Source organism: Merops nubicus, unplaced genomic scaffold (assembly GCF_000691845.1).
Source record: "Merops nubicus isolate BGI_N331 unplaced genomic scaffold, ASM69184v1 scaffold53407, whole genome shotgun sequence".
Lineage (NCBI taxonomy): Eukaryota > Metazoa > Chordata > Aves > Coraciiformes > Meropidae > Merops > Merops nubicus.
Window position 1 is genome coordinate 1 of NW_008620675.1, and position 10,496 is coordinate 10,496.

The following is a 10,496-nucleotide window of genomic DNA, read 5'->3' on the forward strand; positions in this document are numbered from 1 at the left end:
GACCCGCGGCCGCGGGCTCGGGGGAAAACGCGCCGGCATCCCCGGGCGCTTCCGCTGCGCCGGGTCTCAAGTAGTGAGCGTGGGCACAGGTTGTCCGCGTAAGTGCGTTCTGCTCACTCTAGAAACAGGATCGTAAAACGGCGAGCTCTAATCAGAGGCGTTGCTGTTATTTTTGCCGCCTTTGCTGTTCCTGCTCGGCCCTGTTTTGGTGTCGTTGAAGCTGGAAGTGGTGTGACCAGCCCCGCAGCGCGGGTGGTGAGGGAGCGGGGCCCTTCGGCTCCCTCGCTCAGCCGGGGGGGCTCAGCAGCGCTGCACGCCTCGAGTGCTGAGGTTACCGCTTTCACCTTTCCAGCGGGATGTCGGTATCGCTGTGGCTAAGCCTGAGCATACACAGGGAGGCATGTGTGTGAACCTCTGGCCTGCTAGAGGTCACACGGAGTGTTTGCTTACTGCCCTGATTCCCCCTCACCCGCTGGAAGTGCAAGGCAGCTCACTGCCTCCGGGAAGCAGCATTTTTCTTGTAGGAATTGTATGTGTGAGGGGAATTTGCTTCACGGCAGCTTGGTTATGAGGTGCAGTGCTTCGGTATGAGGTGCTCTCCTTGTTGTATTTTGGTGTACAGTAACAGTGACATTGTGTGACAAGACTTCCTCTGGTTTTGAGAGGTAATACATGCTTTCTGTACAGTCACTTCTGCTGGTGGACAAATCTAGTGTTGGTAGGAAGATCATGTTTGGAGCTAGCATAGAGGACCATGTGCTTCTGCTCACGACTTCCTTCATGTGCTAGTTTTTATGTCTAAGAAAGCCTGGAATTAAACAGGACCTCTTAAGGCTTTAGGGAATTAGAGATTTTACAGGTTTGAGCTATGAGGACAAATAGGATGTTCCAAATGGTTCAGATACAGGGATTCATGTAATAGTCAGTTAAAATTGTTTCGGAAGCAAATTTCACATCTTTGAAGCCTCTGTCTTTGAGATCCACGCCTTATAGTCACATCTGAAGTTACATCTGAAGTCCGGAGGCTCCCGGGTGTTTGGTGCTGGACTTGTGCAGAGCCCTTGCCATTCCCAGCAGAGCTAAGCAGTGGCATATATGCTTCACTGGGAGTGAGAAGGGATGATCCTCTGCAGTGGAATCTGTCCTAATGAAGTTTTTCTACTTTGCATAAAATTTTGATTAGGAACAAAACCTCTTGCTCCTGACCACACATATGCTGTCTGCTAAGCAGTAGTTAGGATCTTGCCCTTATGTTCCATTTTCCACCTGTGTAAGAATTCGTTATGTAAAAATACTTAGATTTGGTCTTATGTATTGGGCTTTCTCTATGAATCAACTTCTTGCATTATAGCTTGTGTTCTCCTTTCTTTCTGTGTGTTTGTTACTTTTTATTGTTCTTGATGTGAGCTTGATAAGTGCTTGGTCTTTGCGTGTTTATGCTGGCAAATGAATTTGATATCTTTGAGTTTCCAACATTCTTTTTAAGCCATGTAATTAAGAATATGGTACATTGAACACATTAAAAACCTTTCTTTCTTTTAGTACAAACAATTTATTTATGTAACATCACCCCACCAAACTGAGGTGCAACAAAGTACACTGAAAGTAAATTCACATCTCACCAAAGTACTGTGTAACTGGAGTATAAAGTATCTGGTTTGTGTTTTACAGCAGATGTTAAAGGAGACCAAAACTTTGGCAGACACAGTGTTTGAAGTATACATATACATATACCTGTGTTATTTTACTGCTTTGTCTTTGCTGCCATCAGGCTTGACCATGCTCCGAGCCTTTAGTCACACAAACGGTAGGTGTGTGCTCCATCACACTAAGTGCTGGCATCATCGTAAGTCTGTGCTGGCCATCAGGAGAGAAGATGTTAATGCCTGGGAGAGGAGAGCACCTCTGGCACCAAAGCACGTCAAGGAACTGACGCAGATGGGGTACAAGGTCTTGGTGCAGCCCTCAAACCGCAGAGCCATCCATGAGAAGGTAAGGTCCCATTTTGAGTTCGATAGGCAAAACCATAGTTCAGTTGTTAACCATGTCATATTCAAAGGATGTAAGTGAAAAAGCATGTTACTAATTTTGTAGTAAAATGAGGAATTGTGTCCTAGTGGAGAGGGAAAAAGTACTTTGTTCAGCCTTTTAATGTAAGGTGAGTGCACTGGTGAGTTTTTGGAGTTGTTCTAATTGATTTCTTGCCCTTTCATCTGTCTCTGAAGAAGCTTTAGGTGCTCTTGAAGTATAAACTTGGGAATTCCTTTAACATTGGTGGCTTTGTCTACTGTCTGTGTGGAGGCAACACTGAAAAATAAGTATATTTAAAAAAAAAGAAGAGGAAGGACAAATCTAGTGAATCCTGTTTCTGCTTCAGTCCCATTCCTCATGTAAAATGGGTGGAGAGGGTTTTTTTCTTTTTACTGCTGTGAGTTTCAGGAGCTTTTACAGTTCTTATAGCAGCAGTAATACTCTGCTGTAAGGTATCTGAGCCAAGAGATAAAAATTAAAACATAAGTAAGGAATTAGTGATCACTTGGAGATATCACCTTTTAATTAATGCACAGTCCTGGTTTTCACCAAAGCACAGATCACATGAAGTACACGCCTATGATAGTGAAAGCTGGAATTCTGATATGTTTTTGAAATAAGGGAGAACAAAAATACATTTTGATATGGAAAGGCATTCTTTTAGAAGTTGGTCTTCAGCTTGGACTTAGTCTTATACAGTTTTATAAAATCACATGTCATCAGTCTTCAGATTAGTCACATTTCTCTAAACTTATTTCCCAGTATTTCAATGCATTGCAAAGGACTAATCATTACTGCAATACTATAACATACTTTAATAAAATACCCTTTATGTAGTCTGAATTTAAGGTGAAGCATTTTACTAACACATAATTATGCTTTGGCCTTTTATGATAGGATGCTAGCATGGAAATTCAGTTTGATGTTTGATACCCCTTTTGATAAAGAAGTTTATGAAAGTATCAATGCAATAACTTGTTTCTGCTTTGTAGGATTATCCATTTGTCCTCTCCTCCAGTTGCTTATATGCTGAGATTTGAATATGAAAAAAACCCAGAAATATTTACTTTGATTCTCCTTTTTCGTAGGATTACGTCAAAGCAGGTGGCATTATTCAGGAAGATATTTCTGAGGCTTCTCTGATAATAGGCGTGAAGAGACCTCCGGAGGACAAATTAATCCCTAAAAAGAGCTATGCCTTCTTCTCTCACACTATTAAAGCCCAAGAAGCAAACATGCCCCTTTTGGATGAGATTCTAAGACAGGTAAATAGTGTCATAGCCAAGGCAGTTGGCTGTTGGTGTGGGATGGAAACTGAACCGAATGCTGCAGTGCGATTGAAGGCTCGCTGCCTGTTACAGTTACTTGCAGCTTGCGTGTTTGTAGATAGCTAATGAGGACTTGCTTTAGTATCCTTTCCTGGAGTAGAGTATTTCTTGCTCAGATGACCTTGTGCTTGCAGTGCTACTCTGTTCCTGTGCCCGAAGCAAGTGAGTTGGGAGCGTGGTGTGCTCCAGAGAGGTTCACGCTGTGTGAGCATGAAGGGCTGTCTGGAAGTTTCTGAGCTAGAGCTTGTCTTGGTCATTACAGCTGCAGGCAGCCAGTTCACTCAGAAATGAGCAGCCTCTTGGCAAGAGGGACCTTTAATGGGTCTGCAGCAGCTGGAGTAGCCCATTGAGGAGCTCTGTGCCAAGAGTGGACAGGTAGTGCAGAGACTCTAGAACAAGAATTCAGTGCGACCTTCAGGGTTTTATTTTTATACCTAAGTCTTGTTATGAATTGTTTGCCTGTCTCATACACCCATCAGCCTCTATCACGAAGGATGACTAAGGCATATGAAAAGGTAATTCCTAGGAGACCAACGTGCCACTGACTGCATTCACTGAAAATTTTAATACTCAATTTGCTATGTATTTTCAGGAAATTCGACTGTTTGACTATGAAAAAATGGTTGATCATAAAGGAATGCGAGTTGTGGCCTTTGGAAAGTGGGCTGGTGTAGCAGGTATAGTGCATCAAGTAAAGGCAGGCTTGCAACAAGTAACTTCTTGTGATACTTCTGGTTGTCTACATTTCCTGAAGGTTGAGGCTTTGCAATGTGTTTTTAACTGCGTTTTTAACTCTTGCTTTTAAGAGCTTTTTTCCATTCTGTTTTGTGCTCCCTACTTCTGATGAGACTACATGTCAAATAGTCCTGTGGATTCCTGGCAAATGTACTACTTTATGTTGTCTTGAAGTCCCTCCTGTTTGTCTGTTCAACTAATCTGAGGCAGGCTAAATATCAAGAGATCAACTGAATAGGCTGTTGAAAGAAATGGCTGCCTATGAGTTTGAGCAACGTCTGTTTGTCACTCTGTTATCCGTTTACACTGCTTTTTGTGCAGCATGGTTCTCATTTCTTTCTACTGAACTTCAGCTTTGTTTCTTCAGGAGACTCTTTATCATCTCCTTCTCTGGAATCTGGTGATATGGATGCATCTCATAAAAGGATATCCAAGTATCAAGTAGTGCTGAAATGCACAATGTGGGCCCAGAGCAGGTTTGAGGTCATGGCCCACTGTTGAATTTCATCTTCCCTGGTTTTATCTGAACTTTGTTTAGAAGTAAGGTATTAATACTAAAAGACAGGCAAAACCATCCGGGATAATTTTAGACTTCAGTCAGTCTCTACAGTTTCTAACTGTGCACATTCATTATTAATATTGATGGTCTGATTTTACTTTTTTTTTAACACTAGGAATGATCAACATTCTACATGGATTGGGATTACGATTTTTAGCCCTGGGACATCACACTCCCTTCATGGTAAGACACATTTATTTTTCTTTAGCAAAATGACTTTTAGGCATCTGATAATTATCTGCATTTGATAAATTCAGATAAATACATTTGATAAAATATCTTGATGGTTTTGTGCCTTTGATTTCAGCACATTGGGATGGCACATAACTACAGGAATAGCAGTCAGGCTGTGCAGGCAGTACGGGATGCCGGGTATGAAATTTCACTGGGATTGATGCCAAAGTCAGTTGGGCCCTTAACATTTGTGTTTACAGGCACTGGTAATGTTTCTAAGGTAAGAACTCTGTCTTCAAGATGAAATGCTATATTACTTTGAATACAACTTGCCATTTGATACATATTGGGTTAAATGGGTTGATGGGTTAATTTTGTTTGCTTGAACTTTAGGTTTTCCTTTGCCAGTAAAGATTTTTAAGTACCCTAAACTTTAAGATAAGATCACGCCTGACAAGGCTGACTGTGGTAACTTCTTATCATGAGAAATGGATTGTTTTATTGCTCCTCTCTCCTTTCCCACCTGTATGATATTTGTCTCCCTCTTTCCCCTCTGTTGTCTCTGGGCTCACAAGGTATGTGGAATCACCCCATTAACGTATAGGGGAAATTATTATTTTTTCTAGTACTTGCTGAGTTTATTTTTATTACAGCATTGCCTTGGCTTACAAGTGCTGCACTTCAGAGATGTTTTCTATGACATAGGGGAAAAGGTTTACTCCTAGTTTTGGCAACAAAGATCAGTTAACCAAGCTCCAACTATAAAGTGAAATCACTGCCCATATAAATGTGTGCTTTCTGGACAAGAGGGTGGTATGTCTGAGAGGCCTATGTTGTATTATCATGGGTTGTTGTGAAAGTCATCTTGAAGTTCTTTGCATTTAGAACAGCCTGGTCAGTGAAGAGTGGTTTGCAGGGGTCTTCCTTAAAGAGAAACTGCTCCTCAGAGTGGCAGCAAAACCATCTGTTGTGGCTGGGTTGAGCCCTCCCAGCTCTGCAATGAGAAACATAAACCAGGCACTGGACTGTGGGTCAGGCATACTGCAGGAATGGGGAGTGATGTGAATTCCTTGTACAAAGAGCCCAGGCAGTTTTGTTTTGGATGAGCACTGATGTGAAACAGTTTGTGTAGCTCTGAAGGTGTTCTCTGGAAGAACTGTCAAGTTGTGTGTGGCATTTTTGTATTTGTGTTCACATGCCAAACAAGCAGTGTTATACTACCTTTGTATTCTCTGCTCATTCTGAAACCTGCTTCGTGGTTCACAGGGTGCTCAAGAAATGTTCAATGCCCTCCCATGTGAGTTTGTGGAACCACATGAGCTAAAGGAAGTTTCTAGATCTGGAGGTATGCTGTGACAACAAACTGATTGAAAACACTAAAACTCTTTTTTTTTGTCCCAGTGTAACATCTTGCTTTTTTTTTTTTTTTACCTCAGACCTCAGAAAAGTGTATGGAACTGTGCTAAGTCGTCACCATCATCTTGTAAGGAAACGTGATGGACTGTATGATCCAGTAGACTATGATAAACATCCAGAACTTTACACTTCTCGTTTTAACACTGATGTGAGCATCCCTTCTCTTCTCTTATGGAAGGTTTTCTAGGGAGTATGGATAGTTACTACACCTTTGCATATCCATCGATTGAGAGAACGTTAATTTAAAACACTAGTCCAAGTGCTTTCAACATCTTAAAGTACTAGATGAGAACATCTGTAACTTTCTTTGCAGATTGCACCCTACACAACTTGCTTAATTAATGGCATATACTGGGAACAGAACACTCCTCGCTTGTTAAGTCGACAGGATGCTCAGAATCTGCTGGTGCCAGTTAGATCTGCTGCTGGTGCAACAGAGGGCTGCCCTGAGTTACCACACAAGTAAGACACCTCAGTCCACTCATGATGATCCTGCAGCACCATGATTAACCCGTAAAGTTAGGCAGTTTCACCACAGTACCTAGCAAATTCTGTTTCTCTCATTGTTCCTCTTGCATGGTGCACAGTGCCCCATCGATTCTGCTTTTGTTCTTCTGTGCTTTGCAGTCTTGTTTTCACAGTTTGGAATTTTTGAGAATATCACAGTATTGGTAGGTATCACCTGTCTTTCTTTGAGGGTAGTTTTTCCACTGATCCTTGTGCAGAATCCAATACAAACAGTGTGACATCTGGGAAATGTACCTGGTTTACCATTATTGCTAGAGGTTTCTATGCCTGAGCACAGTTTGTTGGTTAAGTTCTTCCTACCCTGTCATTTGGCTTGTACAAGTTCAGTAACTGTTCCTTAGCACCTCTGGTTTCCGCAGCAGGTAGCAGAAATGCTTCAGAGCCCTGAATAGCTTTAAGGATGGAACGTGGGGTGCAAACCCAGAGTTGGTCTCCTTTTAGTATGTGTGGGAGCCACCCTTTCTCTATATCTTCAAGTAATAGTTCTGTGGGAGACTGGCCTGGCGATGGATTTAGGGAGGATATGGCAAGGTATCCTGGTGAGGAACCAGGTCTTCGTCTCTTCTCTGCCCATTCTTGACACTTTTCTTTCTCTCACATGACAAATAAAGAACTTAAGTGTTAACCTTCAGTGGAGTCAGAGGTTCAGAGTTAGTCTAATAAATGTTCCACCTCTGCCAGTTATCTGTGAACTGAAAGGAAACAGCTACTTCTTTAGGTTTCCCTTGATGATGGTGAAGTTATTCTAGTGCAGGAATGCCCAGTGACAACTCGGGGAACTGGTAAATGGACAATGAATGGGAAGTGTTGACAGCACATGGAGTACTGAGGAATGGATGAGTGGATTCCCTTGGTCTTTAAGGAGTTAGATGTGAAATATGGATTCTTGTGAAGTGAATAGAAATCTTACAACTTTGGCAGGGTCAGATTTCCCTTGCGTTTCTGGATGTCATTGTGTTGTGTTGACTTCAGAGTTAGTTTGGATGAATGAAGGTACAGGTCTGATAGATCTTCTCTCATGTCTTTTATTTCCTGTTCGGTTGTTATCTTCCATACCTATGTTTCCTAGTAAATTGGATAATGCTCTATTCCTTTGTCTTTTTTGTTTAATTGCTTTAGACTTATAGCAATATGTGACATTTCAGCAGACACTGGAGGATCTATAGAATTTATGACAGAGTGTACAACAATTGACAGTCCGTTCTGTATGTATGACGCTGACCAGCACATTATTCATGACAGGTGGGAGAGCCTTTAAGTGTTATTGATTTCCTCTGTAATTTGTACTGTGAAGCATTATATTGAAAACTCATACAGTTATAACACTTCTGAAGTAGTTTAAGAAGAGCTGTGTTTGTTCTTTCAGCGTTGAAGGCTCTGGGATTTTGATGTGTTCCATTGACAATCTGCCAGCACAGCTTCCTATAGAAGCAACAGAGTACTTTGGTGATATGCTTTTCCCATATATTGAAGAGATGGTAAGGTCCTATGTATCCAATAGGAAGGTAAAAGACTTGGTATTTGGTCTACTTGTTTGCTGCTTTTCTGGTCTCCTGTATATATTCAAAAGGAATCTGCTGTATAACATAACTGACTTTGTACTTCCAAAAAAAAAAACCAAAAAAGTAACAAAGCTTTCTAAGTCTTGAGGCACTACTTTCAAAAAATGGGACATTAGCAACCTGGATGCCGTAGGGTTTTGTCACAAACACTTTCTGTAGGCAGGAAACAGGCTTTGGTGGGTAGTTCATTGCTCCTGCACCCTGCAGTGGATGTCTAAATGTGATTTTCTTGGGGCACTCAACAATCACTGACAATCAGACAGCTGTTTGAATTTCTGTGTTTTCATAGAAGTCGAATGACACTGGTCAGGGTCAGGCGAATTTCAGATCTACAAGATGCTGGTATTGTGGCATGCATTTAAGTGTTGCTTAAAATATTGATGTTTTACTCTGAAAAAAAATTACAGGAAATAAAATTACCTAATTTGTAATAACTTATTTCCATAGCTGTTATCAGACGGCTCAGAACCTCTTGAAAAGCAGAATTACTCACCTGTTGTTCGAGATGTAAGTTTTACAATTTGACACTCTGCTTGTTTTCCTCTGCTTTAAAATGTACAGGTAAAAAAATCCTCAAAATTTGTTTCATGTGTTTCTAGGCAGTGATTGCATCCAATGGCTCACTGACACCTAAGTATGAATATATCCAAAAATTGAGAGAAAGCAGGTAATCTATAACTTCGTAAAGTTTATTTGGTTCAGGATTAAAAAATAACCACCTCTGCATTCTGTATGTCCTTTTGCATTTATTTAGTCTTGTGTTTTGGTGGAATACTGCTATATTTCACTGTGTCTAAATGTCTTCTAGCTTGGTGATTTCCTTCTTCCTTCATGCACATTGCCTAAAACGTTAACATGTGTTGTTAGTGACTTATACTGAAGTTGAGAAGGTGGTCATTTTTCTCTTCCTTATGTTATGAAGACTGTTTTACCAGAGGCAGAAAACAGCCATGTGCCAGTATTGTTCTGTTAATCCTTGCCCTTTAAGATGGATGTAACATATAGTCCTTTGAAAGGAACGGCTGAAAGGAAAAGGCTCTCCAATACACCTTCAATCTAGTACGGCTCAAGTGCTGTGCTGCATGGCATTGTTCTGTGACTGGTTGTATTCAGGAGCCCCTGTGAGACTCTCAGACTTTTCATTGTATTTCTGTAGCTACAGCTTTAGCTACCACTTCATCCACACCCTGTCTCAGTAGTTAGGTGCCAGTGGTAACGACAGAAGTGGTCATGAAAGAAATAGCATTGAGTGGATTAAGCTAACAAAAGTGTGAATAACTTGGATATCCTTTCCCTTCTCCTTGCCCCCTGTTATTAACAAACGCCTATAGTTTACCTATGAAAAACATGAGTTTGAAAATAAGTGGATACCTCTGGCTTTATGTTCATGATCAGTGCCAGCTGCACTGTACAGCATATAAAAGTTGAAATTGGTCTGAGCACTGTATGTGCTATGCCCTACAACTGTAACGTACTGACTTTTACATGCCAGACTTCTCCAATTTCCTCTGGGAACTTTGGTAGTTCTGGTTAGGAACTTGTGCATGGTGAACTACAGGTTTTCCTGCACGGTTTTCCACCCAAGGAGACATGCTGTTTGCCTCTCACAGACTTCAGCTCACAGTGTTTTTTGTTGTGTGCTGTTTGGTGGACCAACTCAAGAGCCTGTCTCAATAACAAATTTTCTTATTTCTCACACAGCATGACAATCTATTTTGGTGTTCGTTGTTTTGTTTTTCTTTTCCTCCATAATAGCTTGCATGGTCTTGTGTGGACTACCTTGAAAATCTGGAGACTTCATTCTCAAGGTTTTTTTTGTAGGTAGATGTTTGGTATTTCTGCAGACCTGTGTGCTGCATGTGATGTTCAGTTGTTCATTGCGGTTGCTCGCTTAGCTGTTGAAGATCAAGACCTGCTAATGGCACCCTCCATTCCTTTGCAAAACCTGGAGATAATGCCAATGAAAGCAGGGATTTTATTGCTTTGGGTTGTGATGGTTTAGCTAGAGGTAGGCTCTTGCTTGGAGCTTGTAGGAGTTACGTGGCTTGTGTTATTACTGTAACTAAGTATTGTGCTGTGTCTAGTTTAGTTTCTGAGGGCTCTCTTCAGACGAATTGCTTATATCCTTTGGAAGTCCATGAGGGAAACAGGTGAAATGGTCTC

The 10,496-nt window shown here is 41.3% G+C and overlaps 1 protein-coding gene across 1 annotated transcript; it reads left to right on the forward strand.

Moving 5' to 3' along the window:
* Nucleotides 1-1,779: 1,779 nt before the first annotated feature.
* Nucleotides 1,780-9,000, forward strand: LOC103776647 (alpha-aminoadipic semialdehyde synthase, mitochondrial-like; the record flags this gene model as incomplete). Its single annotated transcript, XM_008944165.1, has 12 exons — nucleotides 1,780-1,992; nucleotides 3,120-3,296; nucleotides 3,952-4,036; nucleotides 4,769-4,836; nucleotides 4,961-5,107; nucleotides 6,094-6,172; nucleotides 6,264-6,391; nucleotides 6,557-6,705; nucleotides 7,891-8,013; nucleotides 8,138-8,249; nucleotides 8,781-8,840; nucleotides 8,933-9,000. Coding segments are annotated over exons 1-12 (1,409 nt in total), but the record flags the coding sequence as incomplete, so codon positions are not given.
* Nucleotides 9,001-10,496: the final 1,496 nt, after the last annotated feature.